At 37.3% G+C, this 21,070-nt stretch overlaps 1 protein-coding gene across 4 annotated transcripts in view; it reads right to left on the reverse strand.

Moving 5' to 3' along the window:
• Positions 1–21,070, reverse strand: part of TMEM117 (transmembrane protein 117) — a 589,216-nt gene that overhangs the window by 255,682 nt on the left and 312,464 nt on the right. For 3 of the 4 annotated variants that reach the window (XM_033222346.1, XM_033222347.1, XM_033222349.1), the window contains exon 4: positions 9,499–9,598. The exons of the other annotated variant lie outside the window; for it this stretch is intronic. In XM_033222346.1, the coding sequence (XP_033078237.1) occupies positions 9,499–9,598 (100 nt within the window). The remainder of the gene's footprint in view (positions 1–9,498; positions 9,599–21,070) is intronic. 4 annotated transcript variants of the gene reach the window in all.

The following is a 21,070-nucleotide window of genomic DNA, read 5'->3' on the forward strand; positions in this document are numbered from 1 at the left end:
AAAGATAGCGTATTAATTAAATGCTTGATCCAGTTTGCATTTTCACTGTATAAGTAATGAAATGGAACATACCATTTCTTTCATATTAAATGTATCAAATATGAGGTTAACTAATCAGGGGTAGGTTGAGGTCAAAATGATTCCAATGAACAGGTGGGGAAAGACAGCAAAAGAGAAAGACCCAGAGGAATGTTCGGCTCTTAGGTCCAGCTCCCATGGCTAAATATCTGGTTTGCACCCTTCCATTTCTCATATACATGTGTTTAATAAGTTTGCTCACTCTGGCCTTCTATTCTAAGTTTCGTTTAAATTTTTTTTCTATTATGAAGTTCAATAAAGCTGTTATTGCTACTTTATTTCAAGTGCTAAATCAAATTCAATTATGCTTTTTATTCTGTCATTTTGAAACATCAGTAGAAGAGAAATAATTAGAAAATTGGCACTGATTATAATACGAATTGTCAAACTCAATTCCAGACAGAATAACAAGCTAGATGTTGGTTATATTCCAGGTTATTGTTCAGTGACACACTCAGTGTTTGCGAAATAGTCCACAAAATAGTGACATGTATAAACTAGAAAATTTTTGAACTAAACTATTTTTAACTTGATAAAATGAAAATAACACAGTTAAACTCCTTTCCTAAATAAGTGTGCAATAAGTATAAAATGACAATTAAAATTGGCCACATTTTAGGTTGCATGTTTATATAATTATAGATATTATTTCATATTATCTATATTTAAACTAGAAGGAATACTTTAAGCTCGAACACTGCAGAAATATTTCCTCCCTCTATTCTGTTCTAGATTTGTAAATAAATATTAACCCTTGATGTAATGGTATTACTCTCAAGTATATACCACTCTTTAATTCTCTCGGTCTACTGAAATTTAACCAATTTTCTGTCTTACGTAGTAATCTCTGCTTGTTCACATGACTCAAGAGACATATCTCAACACAGCTTCTTTCTATCCCAGACCTGGGAGCAACACAGTGCCACTGAGAGCAGTAACGACCATTCAAAGAATGCATTGGCAGGATCTGCAGAGCTCAATCTTTTCTTTATACCCTTTGCCACTTATACTCAAGAATGACATCACCATTTTGGGAGAATAACACTGACAATTCATCACTTCCATTCAAGAGTGTTCACAAGCATGTGTCCTTGTGGTTCGGGAAACAAATTTAGTGTGAAAAAGTGCATAGCCTGGTTGAGGTGGGGTAGGGAGAGGAGCAAAGCAGGGTTAATATATATGATACGCGGAACAATACAGCTGACCTCCTTCCACCTTGCTAGGATTCTAGAATGCTCATTTTACAATAATAAGTCACAAAACTGAACTAGAAGAAAAGAAATGAAACTGTGCTTATGCGCTGTTATGATCTATCTATTTATTCTTTAAATAAATATTTCTTGAGCACCTATTTTATGCCTGGTTCTGTGTTCGATGTTAACCATTATAAAGAGTCTTTTGAAGCAAATATAATAGCAGTATAAATATTAATTATAAAATCTCTGAAAAAATACAAAATGTATGAAAAATAAGAAAGCAAAATTTGTCACTCAAATATTTAAACAGATAATGTAGTACTTATACATAAAATAGGCACAGTTAAAATAGAAGGGTAAAATATATTTCTAAATATACCTTTTTTTCTAAAATCATATCCTTGCTAGATCCTCAATAGAGAGAAATAATTAAGCAACAATTACAACTTATTTCTTACTATATTCCAACTACAAAGGCTATGTTTTATTAATCCAAAAGCATTTTTAATGGTTAAGTTTGTCTGGCTCTAATAAACTCCAAGTTTCAAGAGGAAAAAAAGTCTGTTAAAACCACAAATAATTTTATAAACAGAAGGTCACTATAAATGCCTTAAATAAAAGTAAAGCCAGTTACTGAAGCTTGGGCAATGGAACAGAACAGAGCCCTCAGAAATAATATCACACATCTACAACCATCTGATCTTCGAACAAACTTGACAAAAACAAGAAATGGGGAAAGGATTCCCTATTTAATAAATGGTGCTGGGAAAACTGGCTTGCCATAAGTAGAAAGCTGAAACTGGATCCCTTCCTTACATCTTATGCAAAAATTCATTCAAGATGGATTAGAGACTTAAATGTTAGACCTAATACCATAAAAACCCTAGAAGAAAACCTAGGCCATACCATTCAGGACATAGGCATGGGCAAGGATGTCATGTCTAAAGCACCAAAAGCAATGGCAACAAAAGCCAAAAATGACAAATGGAATCTAATTAAACTAAAGAGCTTCTACACAGCAAAAGAAACTACCATCAGAGTGAACAGGCAACCTGCAGAATGGGAGAACATTTTTGCAATCTACTCATCTGACAAAGGGCTAATATCCAGAACCTACAAAGAACTCAAACAAATTTACAAGAAAAAAATAAACAACCCCATCAAAAAGTGGGCAAAGGATATGAACAGACACTTCTCAAAAGAAGACTTTCATACAGCCAACAGACACATGAAAAAATGCTCATCATCACTTGCCATCAGAGAAATGCAAATCAAAACCACAATGAGATACCACCTCACACCAGTTAGGATGGTGATCATTAAAGTCAGGAAACAACAGGTGCTGGAGAGGATGTGGAGAAATAGGAACACTTTTACACTGTTGGTGGGACTGTAAACTAGTTCAACCATTGTGGAAGACAGTGTAGCAATTCCTCAAGGATCTAGAACTAGAAATACCTTTTGACCCAGCCATCCCATTACTGGGTATATACCCAAAGAATTATAAATCATGCTGCTGTAAAGACACATGCACACATATGTTTATTGCGGCACTATTCACCATAGCAAAGACTTGGAACCAACCCAAATGTCCATCAATGACAGACTGGATTAAGAAAATGTGGCACATATACACCATGGAATACTATGCAGCGATAAAAAAGGATGAGTTCATGTCCTTTGTAGGGACATGGATGAAGCTGGAAACCATCATTCTCAGCAAACTATCGCAAGAAAAGAAAACCAAACACCGCATGTTCTCACTCATAGGTGGGAACTGAACAACGAGAACACTTGGACACAGGAAGGGGAACATGACACATCGGGGCCTGTTGTGGGGTGTGGGGAGTGGGGAGGGATAGCATTAGGAGATATACCTAACGTAAATGACGTGTTAATGGGTGCAGCACACCAACATGGCACATGTATACATATGTAACAAACCTGCATGTTGTGCACATGTACCCTAGAACATAAAGCATAATTAAAAAAAAAAGAAAACACCACATAAAAATTGTGGAATGCCACCAAAACAGTAACTAGAGAGAAATGTTTCAAATTCATATACCATATTTGTGTCAAATTTAAGATGTCAAAAGTTATAAGATACACCATTGTTTTGTGGCCACTAAGAAATAAAAGTGCGGCCAGGCGCGGTGGCTCAAGCCTGTAATCCCAGCACTTTGGGAGGCCGAGACGGGCGGATCACGAGGTCAGGAGATCGAGACCATCCCGGCTAACACGGTGAAACCCCGTCTCTACTAAAAATACAAAAACTAGCCGGGCGAGGTGGCGGGCGCCTGTAGTCCCAGCTACTCGGGAGGCTGAGGCAGGAGAATGGCGTAAACCCGGGAGGCGGAGCTTGCAGTGAGCTGAGATCCGGCCACTGCACTCCAGTCCGGGCGACAGAGCGAGACTCCGCCTCAAAAAAAAAAAAAAAAAAAAGAAATAAAAGTGCTGATTAAATATGAAAATAAATAAATAAATAAATAAATAAAAGTAAAGCCAACTGGCAAACAACTAAATTTATTTTTTCCTGTTTTATGTGTCTACGACATTCATGGTAAAGCCTTTGCTAGTAGTGGCACATATATATAAATTCTGATAGATAATCCGAGCGCTAATATGTTAAAGCCAAGCAATGTCCTGTGACTATTAGGAGTTGATATACACAGTATATGGTTTTCAGGATGAAGGATGCTTTATGACGACTTCAGTGTTCAGTGTTGGCTAACAGAATTGTGTTTTGTTTTGTTTTTTTTTTCTTGAGACAGAGTCTTGCTCTCTTGCCCAGGCTGGAGTGCAGTGGCACAGTCTCCGCTCACTGCAACCTCCGCCTCCCACATTCAAGCCTTTCTGCTGCCTCAGCCTCCTAAGGCATGGGATTGCAGGCATGTGCCACCACACCTGACTAATTTTTGTATTTTTAGTAGAAACGGGGTTTCATCATGTTGGCCAGACTGGTGAACTCCTGACCTCAAGTGATCCATCTGTCTCAGCCTTCCAAAGTGCTGGGATTACAGGTGTGAGCCACTGCACCAGGCCCAGAATTGTCTTCTTAGGTCATGGCTCAGTTTTATCTTATCTGTACACCTCACCCCAACAAGAACCTCAAACCTAGAGTCTGATGTCCTGATTCTATTGTGAGTCATACCATTCACTGCTGTAAGATGGAAGCAACTAGGACAGGATGTACCAGGGGCTAGAACAGGGAATTATTAGGTATAGGTCAGCATAAAGTGCTTCTTCTCTCCGGTATTAAGGGCAGAAGCAAGTGCCATCATGATGTCCTCGGAATCCCCTGCCACCTTAGACTTCATCAGAAGCTGAAGCAGCAATGGCAAAACTGGGGCAATGTGATATGGAACTGGCCGACTCTCCTCCAGCTTCTGACTTACTGGCACAGTGCATGGGCACATAGGTGGATACCTGGAAACGGTGTCTCATGAGACACCCCATGTTGTTTTATTTACATCTTCATGACAGAGCTTTTCTCTGCTCCTGCCCATAGCAAAGACCCAGCTCAATGCGGATTACATCGCTCAGCACTTCACATATTTCTTACATATTAACTTATTTTAAAAACCTAATTGACAAAAGAATTAGCACCCTTAATCTTGACATACATCTCTTGTCCTCTGTATGGGGAGTACCACAGAGCCAGGAAAAGTCAGAACTGCCTAGGAAATTGGACCCAGTAGAACTTGAAGCTCTGTAATGTGAGGGCCAAAGACACTTCTCATATTGGTTGACGCCATCCTTATCTTTGGATCACATCAATACTGATATGCCTTTTAAAACTATGAAAAAGCTTTGAATTATTTCCATAAAAGAAAAATCCTCCATTTCAGAAATATATAAAAGACACACTTTGATTGTTAACTTAAATAGTTGCTTTTCCATGATAGTCACTCTCATCATTGATATTCATTTCATGATGAGAATTCTATAGACAGACTTTAAAGGTCAAGGCTACCTTAAACTTCTCTCATGAGGGAAAATATTATTTTTTAAATGTTATCAATATACACATATGTAGACATATAAATATTTATACAGAAACACACTGCCCAGTCAGTGAATAGAAATGGGAATAGAAATGATGTGCTCTGGGAATCCTCTCTGTGTGACTGTATTTTAAAATTAGGAGCGTTTGGTATTTCCTTTGCTATTTCTGTCCCTGTGTCTAATGGGGAAAGGTCAATGTTTCATGTAACATAGCATAAAGAGACTCTGGATTCTCTTCCAGCTTACAGAAAGGCCCCACGGGGTTAGATCACTTAAGATTACATTGTGGAGTTCAACCTAGAATACCGTTTGCTTGACTCAATCCAGTCTTAGTTTTGTGATGTAGCAGTAATCTTTTATACAGAAAACAGTGAAGTTATCAGTTTAGCCACTAGAAATATAAGGCATTAAAATAGTAAAATTAGAAGAAACTATGAAGGTCAGCCAGATCTTGGAAGGAGACAAATATCACAGGCTGAACTGTGGAATTATTTGTACTCCCCTTAGCCAGATGAGAGGAGCAGACAAGTGCAGAGTAGAAATCCACCCAGGAAGGGTTAAAGGTCTTTGGTCAAAACTCTACCATGCATTTTCCTCCTAAGGCTGCTGTAGCAATTGGACCCCTCCTTATGGTTAAAAAAGAAAAAATGCTAATTTAAAAAACAATAATAATGAACCAATAAATAGAGGCAGAGCTGTTTATGGTATAGAAAGAAATGGCTGGGGAGGAATTGGATAGAATTGGGTTATAAACAAACAATGTTGTCATAGTAGAAAAGAAAATGATTTATGTAATAAATGGCTGGCATGAGCCTGCAAACTCCAGAGTGAGCTCCTAGGTCCTGCTGGTTCATTGTTTTTCCTCTAACTTTTGTCAGGTCACTATGAGACAACAGTCAGGAAGCAATGTACCATATCATCTTAGTCTACTGAAGCATTGGCGATTGAAAGAAACTCCAGACACTCTGGACCCCAGGCCTAGTATAAAGTGGGCTGCTCCCACTTACCGGGCTCAGGAAGTCTAGGCATCCTGAATCTTGGATCAATGGCTTGCCCTTGCCATCACCTCAAAGGACTGAGCCCAAGCTAAAGGGATGAAGCGCCCCGCAATGTGCACAATGAAGCGCTTCTGTCTACCTCATATTTTAGCATTTTAAGTCACATCACAGGGCCACACATTTAAGCTTTACAGAAAATATGTAACACAGGAAGGAACTGTTAACCCTATTTGATAAATCTGCAGACTGAGCCTCAGATAACTGTTTATTATTTGTGGAAGGTCGAACCATAGGTGGTCAGGTCAGATAATTCAAATTCCTGGACTCTAAATCTAGTTACCTTTTCCATCTTATTAAGCAGATTCACCACAAAGTGGTGTCGAAATCATAATGCACAATTAATGTCGAAAACAATTTTTAAACATCCCCTCAAATTTCAAGGAAATCACGTTTTTTTTTTTAATTGGAAAATTTATCCTTTTTATTATTTTCTTACAATAAAAATAAATTTACTTATATGAAATCCATACTTTTCTACACTGATATACCATATTAAAACATTAATTACATACACTTCCACTTGAATTCCAAAACTATAAAAAAGTGTATTTATGTGTACATACACAAATATACAATAGGCATTTCTCTCTTTAGAATAAACAATGTTAGAGAATATTCATCATTCAAATCTAGACTCAGAGCTGAATAATCTAAAAATGATTTCTTTTTTTTTTTTAATTTTTTATTATACTTAAAGTTCTAGGGTACATGTGCATAACGTTTATATCATGTATAACTCCCCAATGCAATCCCTCCCTCCTCCCCCCTCCCCCTGATAGGCCCCAGTGTGTGATGTTCCCTTTCCCGAGTCCAAGTGATCTCATTGTTCAGTTCCCACCTATGAGTGAGAACATGCGGTGTTTGGTTTTCTCTTCTTGTGATAGTTTGCTAAGAATGATGGTTTCCAGCTGCATCCATGTCCCTACAAAGGACGCAAACTCATCCTTTTTATGGCTGCATAGTATTCCACGGTGTATATGTGCCACATTTTCTTAATCCAGTCTGTCACAGATGGACATTTGGGTTGATTCCAAGTCTTTGCTATTGTGAATAGTGCCGCAATAAACATACGTGTGCATGTGTCTTTGTAGTAGAGTAATTTATAATCCTTTGGGTATATACCCAGTAGTAGGATGGCTGGGTCATATGGTACATCTAGTTCTAGATCCTTAGCAACGGCAGCAAAAGCCAAAATTGACAAATGGGATCTAATTAAACTAAAGAGCTTTTGCACAGCAAAAGAAACTACCATCAGAGTGAACAGGCAACCTACAGAATGGGAGAACATTTTTGCAACCTACTCATCTGACAAAGGGCTAATATCCAGAATCTACAAAGAACTCAAACAAATATACAAGAAAAAAACAAACAACCCCATCAAAAAGTGGGGAAAGGATATGAACAGACATTTCTCAAAAGAAGACATCCATACAGCCAACAGACACATGAAAAAATGCTCGTCATCACTCGCCATCAGAGAAATGCAAATCAAAACCACAATGAGATACCATCTCACACCAGTTAGAATGGCAATCATTAAGAAGTCAGGAAACAATAGATGTTGGAGAGGATGTGGAGAAATAGGAACACTTTTACACTGTTGGTAGGATTGTAAACTAGTTCAACCATTATGGAAAACAGTATGGCGCAATCACGTTTTTCAAAGTTTATGTATCTGCTCCTAAAAAGCTTCTTCCAATGGAAAAAAAGAAATTTTTATTTGAGACAGAGTCTCACTCTGTCCCCCAGGCCGGAGTGCGGTGGTGCGATCTCGGCTCGCCACCTCGCCCGGCTAATTTTTTGTATTTTTAGTAGAGACGGGGTTTCACTGTGTTAGCCAGGATGGTCTCGATCTCCTGACCTCGTGATCCGCCCGTCTCGGCCTCCCAAAGTGCTGGGACTACAGACTTGAGCCACCGCACCCGGCCAGGAAAAAAGACATTTTTCACATGAGGCAGCCTGGTCTCAATGTCTAACTTACTCTAATTGCTATTTCTTGAGATGACAAATAAATCATTTTTCAAGTTTACATTTTAAAGTTAATGGAATAGGATCCATCTAGTAATCTGTTAACATTGTAAAAATCAACAGAGATAGGTGGAGGCTCAAAAACAGGCCCTACAAACCCTTTCGTGGTTACCTGATACTCTTCCCGGATGTTCTCAGTAGGAGCAGTTAAGCTACAACTGCTTCCTGATCCCGGAAAGCACCTGTTCCAGGTAAGAAGCAATCAATAGAAATGGCAGAAACTCTTTTGTTCCTACCTACAATATCTGGGACATATCTGCAGGGACATGTCCACAGCAAGTCTTATTTCGGTCAGGCATTATCTGCCTTCAGGTATATCTCCTCATTGTCAAGTGAATAGACTGACAAAGGTAATTAGAATCAACTGCATTTATGAACGATGTTAATGAAGTGCTCCATTTTTATGGGAGTTACACTCTTTGCATTTTGTGAGTCTCTCATAAATATATAGAACCCAGAGCCTTCTAGCAACATGCTATCTTTAAATTTTAACCCAATAATTAAAAACAGAAGATACTTTCTTGACAGATGAGCTCAGCAGAAGACATGTTTGTCTGTTTGTTCCAAGCTTTTAGTAATGAGTAAGAAAATACCAAAGAGATTAAAAGAGGTAATACTCAGAACTCAGTTACCATTATATTAGTAGCTTCAATGAGGAAAATAAATGTAGAAAACTATTTCTTAAATTGTTAAAAAAATATTTCATATGCTCTTCTGAGACAGGACAGACTACATTCCTTACCTGAAAATTGTACATGCCTTTAAAAAAAGCCAAAATTATTTAGACAAACAAAATTATTTATAATTTCACAGGGAGAATTTCTATTAATGTTATGACTGTATATGTTTATATGCTCAAACAAACATGTGTGTTTAGATAGATAGATAGATAGATAGACAGATAGACAGATTCTGGTGGAGTGCCATTACTTATATTCTAATTGCATTGATTTTTCTCTGAGGTCCACAGATATTGGATATAATCTCTGGAATTATCTTTACTCATAAATTTGTTTCACTCAAAGAGAGGTAATTATTTTACTCTACACCATCAAAAGCAGTGTCTGTCCAACACTGTCAACATGTCTTCCGTTTGATGTTTGAAATGGGTGAAGTTAAAATTTTCTTACCATCCAAGCTGTGACAAAGTCCCCCATCCAGGTCCCTACTGCAGCTAATTTCATGAAACTTTCATTTCGGATGCCCATATAGTCTGTAATGATATATGCTCTGTGGAAACAAACACACAAGACATTGTCCGGACTCAGAGAGTCATACAGTTAAGGCTTTCTGGTTCTGCAACAGGCAAAGGGACTTTCCCCACAAGCTGTCTTGCTCTTGTCCCATCACATAGGCTTACAAATCTGGAAGTCTAAGAAGAGCTCTCAGGGTGTCTGGGTCACTTTCAGCTACACTTGAAGACTGAATGTGGCTCTACCAATTACCATGTGCATTTCATATTTGAGCTGTAAGACTAATGACAGCTTTTGAAAAATCAAACAGAAATACTCAGCAAAGGTATTTCTGCATGCTCACTCAAGTATGAGCGGAGCAGAAACACTTCCTAAATTGGAGTAACTTGAAAGAGGGGAGGAGAGCTAACTTTCCTTCAGTTCCATCAAATCAAAACAATTGGAAAAATGCTGGGATTAGGCTTTAGATATAACATCATACCTGAATAATGTTTATAATAATATCAAGATTTAAGAAAAATTCCCATGCATAGTAAAGCAGTATGAAATGTGATCCAAATATGTGTGATTTAAATTATTACTGAAATATAAATGATAACAAAATATAATTATACCATTTGTTTTTTGTATAGCTAATTCCTATTTCCACTGATCATTAAATATTAGTATTAAGACTATGCTAACTGGCCGGGCGCGGTGGCTCAAGCCTGTAATCCCAGCACTTTGGGAGGCCGAGACGGGCGGATCACGAGGTCAGGGGATCGAGACCATCCTGGCGAACACGGTGAAACCCCGTCTCTACTAAAAAATACAAAAAAACTAGTCGGGCGAGGTGGCGGGCGCCTGTAGTCCCAGCTACTCGGGAGGCTGAGGTGGGAGAATGGCGTAAACCCGGGAGGCGGAGCTTGCAGTGAGCTGAGATCCGGCCACTGCACTCCAGCCTGGGCGACAGGGCGAGACTCCGTCTCAAAAAAAAAAAAAAAAAAAAAAAAAGACTATGCTAACTGTTCATCAGGCATTTTCATTTCTACTTTTTCATTTAATATTCAAGAAAACACTAATTATTATTTTTCTGATTTTGCAGTTTCTCTGAAAAAACTGGGACTCAGATCACATAACTTGCCCTATTCATGTAATACAACTAACGAATGGTAGCTAGGTGACAAATTTCTCTCTCCCTCTTTTAGTTTTTATTTTACTCTTAAGTTTTTGTTCACTTAACTATTTTTATCTTAAATTTTGCTCCTTTTCTTACACAAAATAATATCTGTACAATTTAGAGTATTGGTAAAACTTAATTCTTCTTATTTTTAAAATATATCCAATAGATAATGATTGTTCATTATTTATCTACTGAAATTATGAAGGGACATGTTTTTGAAGTCACTGAGAGGTAAACTATCTCCAATTCAGTTTTTTCTTTTCTGGAGTTATTTCAGATGGTTCTGTTATCCATAAAATAAATAGATATTTAACTAGTTTTATTTAACAACAAAAGCAAACTTAAAAATTCTTGACATAACTCTTTTTCAACAAACTTCATTCACCTACCTTGGAGAGTCTGTGTAAGTATTTTAAGGACTAAACCCAACATTTTGGATCGCCAATTCCATGGATTTACATAGTAGCCCAAAATTTATAGCTACCATAAATTGCATGCTTATAAGGTGCCAAAGATAGTTATTACCACTTTAAATACACTGTATACATCAACTCTCACACTGGTCCAATGAAATATATTATTATTACCAATTCACAACACGAAATTGAGATTTACAGAGTTTTTGCAACTTGCTTAAGGTCAAGCATCTGGTAAATGGACAGGATTTAAATCTAAACTTGACTGACTCACAAACCCAGAAATTTAACCACTAAGCAACACCTTCTTCTTATAAGTGTTAGTGAAGATATAAAACACAACGAATATCTACTCTGTCCACAAGTAGCTTAGTAGATGATAAAAATTAAGACTTACTTCCCTTTAAGATAAATCATAAGAAGTCAAGAATAGTATGCAGAACCTTTAGCTCTCCAGAGCAATATTCAAATCTAGAGTTTCAATTCATGTTGAATTCACCAATCAAAGTAGCATCCACTTGAAAGCTCTCAAGTTATTTACTTGGATAACTTGGTGTAGCACCCTTCAGTACCACAATCACTGAACAACTCTTGGTCAGTGAACTCAACGTTACTATAAAGGATTAGCTCTGGTAATTGCCCAGTTCTTTCAATGATACCTAATTTGAAGAACTTGTTCAATGCCCCACCTGCCCACTTTTCTAATTAGTTCTAGACTATCTTGGGGTCGTGTGGAAATTTTAGGGTATATTCCCTGTAACTGCATAGATGTGCATAAGAGAAGGTATCGTTCTTTTATTTTAGTATCTAAAAATAGAGACAGGCGGCTGGATACACTCGCAACAGATCAACCATCCAGCTAAGAACTGAAAGAAAGAAAGAAAAAAAAAACTCCACCACACTCTGGGGCTTTTCAGAGGGAAAAGGGTGGGAGGAGGGAGAGGATCGGGAAAAATAACTAATGGGTACTAGGCTTAATACCTGAGTGATGAAACAATCTGTACAACAAACCCCCATGACACGAGTTTATCTATATAGAAAAACTGCACATGTACTCCTGAACTTAAAAGTTTTTTTTAAATGCAAAAAATGTCACAAATTTGGTATCATGGAGGTTACTGACAAAAGGAGTTTTAATGAAGTGGTGCTACTGTACATGTGTATACAATTTGAATATATGTTAATCAAAAGTGTTAACACTGTTTAAATAATCAAAAAAATTAAAATTGATGAGGCAATGAAAACTAGAAAAATCAAGATATCGGATTAGAGAGAATTGTGAAAAATTAGAACTGTGGAGACGTTAGCTGTATTTTCTCTGGGCATGTTTGCTGACTCTGCATGCAAGGAAACAGGATGAGAACTTGGGTTTTGCCCTTTGCAATCGGCAGTCTCAGTGAGCTGAAGAGACATTGGAAACTTAGGAAGGAGAAGCCCAAAAGAGAGCATGACACACAGCTGGTTGCCTTTCAACACACTTGACAAACCTTTCTGAACTTGTAGGCAGTTCAAAAGGAAGTAGGAAGGAGACTAAAAGACTAAGTAAAATCTCTAAAAAGCATTAGGGAGCTTTGGCAACTTCCTTATGCTGAGGACTCTATTACAGAGTTCAGAACCAGCCAGAGAATGTGGTCCAAGAGAATACAGCCCTCTGGAGGGCTACAGAAAACCAGAAACGGATGAATCCTTGATGAAAGTGTAAACCAGCCCTTACCCAGTCCATTTTATGACCGGATTGTGGTGATCAGCTTCTACTCTTTCCACCTAACAAAGGAAAAAGTAAACCTTTTGTGGAAAAATAAAATTTTATTTTATCCTCTACACACTTTTATACATAACATCTGTCCGTCATTCCAAAATTACCAGGATGTCAAGAAACAAGCTCATATCACTGAAAACCAAGAGAAAAAACTGTCCAGAAGGACAGGAAGCTATTTTGGCAATCCTGTCCACTGTTGATTCTCCAGTGGAGAATTAATAAATATTTGTTTAAATTATGATTTAATAAAGTGACCCAAATCGTTCATATTTATTTATATATGGCATGGGTAGATCTCCATACATTAAATCCTAGAAACAGCAATAAAATGAGATTGAATCATAAAAAACTTTTCCACGGAGGAAAATATTTAAAACTTCTAAAAATTGTTTTGTGTGTTCACTTAATCTCTCCAACTACATTTGTAGCTTCTTGATTGACTGCAAGATAATGGTCCTGTATTCACCCAGAATAATATATCAGTACAAAATAAAGTATCCTTGCCTGTGGCTGTGGACATATGATAAGTGCTAGATGCTATAACAATGCAGATGAGACAGTACTGATAGTTTATGAAATAACTAACATACTTAAAAATGAAGAATAATATATAAAGACTATTCAGTAATTATTCTTACTTTTGCTGCTTTGGATAAATATGAAGAAAAGTTACAAATACGCACATCTGTCATAAAAATTTTCAGTTACTATTTCATTCATTTGCATATCCATTAACATTTAACAAGATTTCCTGGTTGGATTGTAAAGAACAAGACAGACATATATTTATATCAGCAATTTTAGCCAGTTTGAATATCACATTGGACTCTAAAAAAGTGAAATTGTGGGGTTTCATATACCTAATGATTTGGGCAAGTAATTCAAAATTATATTTTACTTGCTAAGAGGCACAATTGAAGTTATTTTGTTTGGTGCTTTAGCTGATTATTTTAACAACTCACACATCCTTTGTTTTCTTTTATGCTTTGTTTTCTTTTTTGCACTATCTAGAAAATCTTGCAGTTCTACCAGCCTTCTCAGTAACTACTGATCATTGATACAGGCTTTTAAGATCCTAAATAAATTTTTTCTCAGCCTCTAACTTCAATTATTTTTATCTTGAGATTTACACCTTAACCATCAAATCCATAACAAACATGTGGAGATTTCAATATACAAGATCTGGAAAAGGTTAATTATCATAACATCCTGACAACATGAGATAACCAAGGCTATTAAAACCTGTTGCAAAGTGACTAAATAGATTCTAACATGAGCTAAATCATCAATAAAACTACAGTATAGTTTATATTACAGTAAGGGTCTTGATCACTAGCAACAAAAGTTCCAGTTCACTTCAGTCTATTAGTCATACATAAGTGATTGCAGTCAATGCCAGGTGATTTAGCGGTTGAGTCTGAATTTTAACAGGAGGTAGTACACACAGATCACCAAACCAATATGGATCCATGCTTCACTGAAAACCCATCTGTGGCCAGCTGGATTCATAATGTCACAACTGTCTCTCTCAGCCATGTTTGAGCAACATAAATAAGACTGGGGGCTTCACACACAAGTAAATTATGGGCAAGGAGTGGACTTGCATGAGTACAGGCCTGCATTAAACACACTAAAACTAAAGCAAAAGCTCTAAGTATTCTTAAGGCATTAAAGTGAAAATTTGTCACTACAAAATGCCAAGAACTAAACCTAGATTTTTTAAATTAACCTTTTCTCAATCATTTTGTTTGTAATGAAATGATTAACTAGATTAATGACTCTAGTCACTTACTTGACTATTATCCAAATAAGCACATTTTAGTATATTTGGTTCTAGTTCTTGATTTAAAATACTTTGATGGAGCTCAATACATGTATAAGGACCTTCCAGGCTAGACCTATGGTTTGAAGCTATGGGGCAAGATCCCCTGGAATGTCACAAAAAAGCTGCAGACAATTGTTAGCTGTAGTCTGTAATGATTAAAATTGCATCTGAACCTAACAATGGTCACGGATAACATTCCAACTGAAATTTCCTAACTTTAGCCGTTAATTCCCTCTAAGTTCTATAAGGAAGACATATCTAAGAAGACTGGAGACAGAGTATTCATTAACCAACCCACCTCACTGTGAATACATCCAGCATACATCAATTCTTCCTTCCATTCCTTGCCTTACTTCAGCCCATTCAGTGAAATTCATTTGTGCTGTATACAGAAACATTAGTATTATATCAATTTCTCCCTTTCCTTTACTCTCAGCATTAGTGATTAATCACTAATGTTACTTCTGAAAGGCTCTCAAATCGATGCTGTTTTTCTGTCATCACCACTATCAATGTTTAAATTCTATACATAATCATCTCTAATCTGAAACTAAAGTAATAATTTCCTATTCCTTTGTAACTATTTCCACCTACAGTAAATTCTTTATTGACACTATGGGGATTTCTAGGGAAGAAATAGGGCATACTGGAGAAGCAGAAGTCCTAGAATCAGAAAATATTAAGCTTGCAACCCATCCCATACCCCCATGACTTGGGACAAATGATCAACTTTGATAATCATTCATTTCCTTGTCTATATACTGGGAATAAAAATACTTTTCCTTCACAGGGGTTTATTAGGGAACATATGATATAAAGTATGTAAAGCTTCTAGTACAACTATTTCATAATATGCATGAAAAAAAGGTAAACCTCTGGCCTACTGGCTTCCATTTTTCAAAATAATATTGTGGTCCCCAATGTCACAGGGTAAAGCATGTGATATGGTTTGGCTGTGCCCCTACCCAAATCTCATCTTGGATTGTAACTTCCACAATTACCACGTCATGGGAGGGACCCAGTGGTAGGCAGTTGAATAAGGGGGGGCGGGTCTTTCTTGTGCTGTTCTTGCAATGGTAAGTGGGTCTCATGAGATCTGATGGTTTTAAATAGAGGAGTTCCCCTGCACAAACTCTCTTTGCTGGCCGCCATCCATGTAAGATGTGACTTGCTCCTCCTTGCTTTCCGCCATGATTGTGATGCCTCCTGAGCCATGTGGAACTGTAAGTCCATTAAACCTCTGTTTCTTCCCAGTATCGGGTATGTCTTTATCAGCAGCGTGAAAATGGACTACGACAACATGGATAAGAAAAACCTCCACTCTGCAAGGCATCTTTATTTTTAGATTCATCTACTTACATTTCAGAATCTCCTTCTTTCAGGCCCTCCTCCTACTAGAAAATCAATCTCACCAATATACCACCATTTCATAATACACTTATCATGGCTGCCCAGAATGCTCTCTTTGTCACATGCCATTCCCTGTCTTCTGGCTTGAGATTACTAACTCAGTCTGTCCACTGAGAAATCTACTGCCATTACTTTTGAAAGTTATCACTTCCCAAGTGTTGTCATAATACTTCGAATATACCTCTACGTTAAATACTTTTCCCAGAGTATTTTAATGATTTGCTTACATTGCCCCTCTCTCCCATAAGAGTTACTTCATCAAGGGTAGAAAACATGTATTTTTTTTTTTTTTTTTCAAATGAAATTCTTGGCCTAGGGTATAGTATGTTTTAGGAATGCAATAAATAAGTAAATGAATTAAGTAGTCAATTACTTAAATCATTGGACATCAGGGCCAAAGTAGGATGTGTGTGAAAGCATAAAACGTAAAAACAAGGATTTGCAATACAAGATAAAATAAAAGCAAACATCAAAGACAAATTGTGTGCCATGTAATTATGATGCTCTAACAAAGTTAGAATACAGTGTTATTGTATCATTTTTATTACCTCTTCTGGAATAAAAAGCTAGAGGCCATAATATAAATAAAGAACATATCTTTGACTTTCTGCAACACATGTTGTAAATTTACTTACTCTCAATGTTAGTTAGTTGAATAATTTAAAAAGTAAAATATTGAAAATCTACTTAATCATGTTAAAGCATTTTTTAAATGGGATAACTTATCAATACATGATTTAGTGCACCAATTTGCTGGCACAAACAATACCAGAGCTACATAGTAAAACACATTTATTTTATCCATGTGAAAAAAAAGGAAAGAAAATATATTTTACTGCCCTTCAAATGGATACTATAAAACTACATTTGTTGTGTGTCCTTTAAAGTCAAAATATAGAGGTCTACAAGGTTAAAAAACAATATAGCCTCAAAACTAATTTTAAAGTTACAGATTTTTTGTGGTTATACCCCAAGTTTCTTTCATAGTTTTTTTCTTTTATCAACTTCCCAAATGCTCCAGGAATATGCAATCTAATGTGATGCTCTTAACAATTCTGTCTTCTACCTCTAACGAATTAAACAAATACAACAAAGACACTTCATGTATCTTCACTAAAGTTATTAGAAAAATAATACAGATAACTTTAAAATTCTGTAAGCTTTAAAATTCTGAGCTTGTTGCTAAGAGAGCCCCAATAAATCCCCAAAGGAATCCAGAAAGTCACAAATTACCTGAAAATAATTTCATAATTAATTTAGTCACATTTTAATGTTAAATAAAATTTAGTGTTTAGAACTATTCTAGTAAAATGTATACAATGCATTGCCATAAATTTTTATTATTGTAAAAGGGAACTGTAAGTTAAGCCAGAATGGCATTCATTAATTTACCCTATATAATGATGCTTCTATCTAAACTACTTGGAAGGGCATAAAATAACTTACAAGTTTTGCAAAGAGTTTGATGTTGTTCAAAGTAGAACAAAAACAACTTCAATTTTAATGGGTATGTGTCAGTGGAGACAAGTGTTCATGGTTGTAAATTGTCAAAATAATGGAATAAAAACAACAGGACATAAATACAATAAATTAACATTTGCCAGGAACTATAATTTGTCCACTGTATATAATAAAATGAAGAAACCTGAAAGATGAGACTGCTCTTTTGTTTCCCACAAAATTTTCAAATTCAAAGCAATTGTGAGTTTCTTTTCTTTCTCCTCTCTCCCCTCCTCCTCCTTCTTCTCTTTCTTCTTTTTGTCCATCTTCCTCTAGATATGAATTCAACCACCTCTTTTTCTCTTCCCTGTAGCTACTCAACACTATTCCCCAATGATTTACTCCATATTCCTGTTGAAAAAATTTTAGGCTCCAGTGATATGGGGAAGAAAGAAAGGAACTGTCTTTTTACCCAGGAACCTTATTGCAGCATGTAAATTTATATTGGATAAGTATCTATCTTAATTCATATTCATTTATTCATTAAACAATTAATTACTGATGTCTCACTACATGCTAGACCATGACCCTGATACATGTAAACTCATACATTTTCAAGGGAAAGAAAATAGCACCCCAGAGCTAGTGGTCCCATCTTGGATTATCACTCAGTGCCTCTTTTCTAGTAATTTCTTCCTGCCATTGGGGAAAGCTTATGGAGTCATGTATAATGATGCCCAACTCTGCTATTGTTTCCTTTTCTGGTAATTTAGAACCAATACAAAAAGAGAGAAAGAAAGAAATATCTTTCCTGGAGGCTACAGGAGAAAACAATCCAGTGATTATGGAGACTACAGCTTTATCCCCTGTAATCTGGGGACAAAGCAAGGGAAGGAAAGAGAGAGAGAGTAGCAGAGAGTGAGAGGGCAGGCAGAGGATGAAAGCCGACCGACATATGCAAAGAAGGAGAGAAGACAGGAAAAAACATGGGTGCTGTGGCAGTCTAATTCCAATGCCTTCCTGGGACAAGCATACCAGCACTTTGGATTCCGTGGGACATCCATGTTGCCTCCTAAAGAATCACTGTTCCCGGCCGGGCGCGGTGGCTCAAGCCTGTAATCCCAGCACTTTGGGAGGCCGAGACGGGCGGATCACGAGGTCAGGAGATCGAGACCATCCTGACTAACACGGTGAAACCCCGTCTCTACTAAAAAATACAAAAAAACTAGTCGGGCGAGGTGGTGGGCGCCTGTAGTCCCAGCTACTCGGGAGGCTGAGGCAGGAGAATGGCGTGAACCCGGGAGGCGGAGCTTGCAGTGAGCTGAGATCCGGCCACTGCACTCCAGCCTGGGCGACAGAGCGAGACTCCGTCTCAATTGTAACTATTCACCCAGGAAAGATGGTAGAGTCTAAAATTGTGGTTCTGAGTATTTTGTTCAATTTTAACTATGCAACAATTCTTCTAACCTTTTAGAAATAAATGACACTAAATTGGCTATAAGAAAAAAGCCATCAGTGTAGTTGGGACCGAGGTTGGTACTCAAATTATTCCTAATTAGAACAAAGACAAACGATGTGCCCACACTTTATGGCACTGCTCTAGGCAATGGGGAAAACTTATGCTTAAATCTAATGTACTGTTTACGCATACAAATTTCATAGGTGTCCTAAAGTTTAGAATAGCACTCTCCTCTCTCTCCAGTTAAAAAATGCGATATATGTTCCTGTTAAGACCGATCTGTTAAGCCTGGGCAACATAGCGCACCACATCTCTACAAAACCAAAAAATTAGGCAGGCTTGGTGGCGCATACCTGTAGTGCAAGCTACTTAGAGGATGGACTGCTTGAGCCCAGGAGGTCACGGCTACAGTGAGCAAGCCTTGATTGCACCACTGCACTCAAGCCTGGGCAATAGAGTGATAACCTGTCTCAGAAAAAAAAAAAAAAAAAAAAAAAAAAAAAAAAAAAAAAAAAAAAAAGACCAATGTGTCTCCATTTTGAGAGATGTGGGACAAATGGTGAGTTTGTCAACTGAGTCACAATACGTGAGGGAATATCTGTGCATTGAATAGATGAAAAGCTAGATATGACATCACTTAACTAGCTAATATAAAGGGAGCCTGATTTTGAAATAAAAAGTGTTGACAAAAGATAAAATAAAGGCACATAATGTGTAACCCGGAGAGAGTGGAGGTTGCATTTCTGACACACCAAAGATATTTTATAGGTCTCTTACAGTGTCAGAAAAAGGTAACAAGAAGATAATATTAAGCAGACATCATTTAGTAGTGTAGAATAGAGCTGGAGAGAGCAACACAGGAGTCTGGGAGAGGGGCCCTGGAATTGAGTTTGCCAGTAATATAGAAGTGGCATATCAGATAAAGGATTTTGAAGTACTTTCCCCATCTGTGCTTGGCCATCCCTGAACTTGAACCTTCCACGAAGGTTCTAGTTAAACGAAGAAGGCTAAAGTCCAAGGGATATCTCTTTAGCCTCACAAAACCTCATTATCATCAAATGCCCTTCAAATTGGAAGTTAATTAGTTCTCATTGCCCCATAAATGTGTTTCATAATTTTACCAATTATATAGTTTCTCTTCACTTAACCACCAAGAATTTCATGCTCTGCTTTTGCAACGTGTGTTTCAAAAGCTTCACCACCCCAGCTATCAGACTATGGTCAAAAAATAAAAAAGAAAGCAAGAAAAAGGAGAGGAGAGGAGAGGAGAGGAGAAGATAAGCCACAATTCCACCCATCTTGTGAACATTTCAGACCCATCAAGTTCCTCCAAATAACTCAGTAAGTTTTCTGAGAGTTTCCTTTGTGCTGTTGGAACCAGTACTGTTAGCTATTACAGTGCTATTTTCCTCTTCTTCCACTCACTGTCATGAAGGCTAGTTAATTCCAATGCCAAAAATGGTTCCAGAGATACCCTCTCTTCGACTGATGTCCACCAAAGAGCCTGCTACTGCCATTCATGTTGTCAACGTGTGCACCAAGACCAAGGTACTCATGTCTGTGCCAAGGACAATACAGACATCTTTGCAAATTCTCTTATTACAACAGAAGGCTCCCTTGTCTGTAATCAGTCAACCAATACACCTACATCATTGTACCATGCCTGTGCTACCACAAGCCAATAGCAACAGGGACATTGATGCCCTGCAGTCTCAAATTCCCACAGAGATTATGGAAAAATCACTTTTCACTTTTACTTTCTCTTGTACTTGCTCTTACCATCTGATTCAGGTGTGCGTAGTGGGGACCACGAGTAAAATACGCTGTGCTTTATTCGTAATAATCCTTTCTTTTTCAACACCTGCCCAGTGTCTTTGAACTAGATATCCCTGCTTCAACTGTCTCTTAGATGTTATTTTTTAGGCCTTTTGGTGCCACATGTAAACAGCACCCTAGAAGTAAGATTACACGTAAACTTGGTGGAGTGAGTAATTATGTTTCCCTCTTCCAAAATCTACTACAATGACAATGTAGGAAT

This window comes from Trachypithecus francoisi, unplaced genomic scaffold (assembly GCF_009764315.1).
Source record: "Trachypithecus francoisi isolate TF-2019V2 unplaced genomic scaffold, Tfra_2.0 Lachesis_group11, whole genome shotgun sequence".
Taxonomy (NCBI): Eukaryota; Metazoa; Chordata; class Mammalia; order Primates; family Cercopithecidae; genus Trachypithecus; species Trachypithecus francoisi.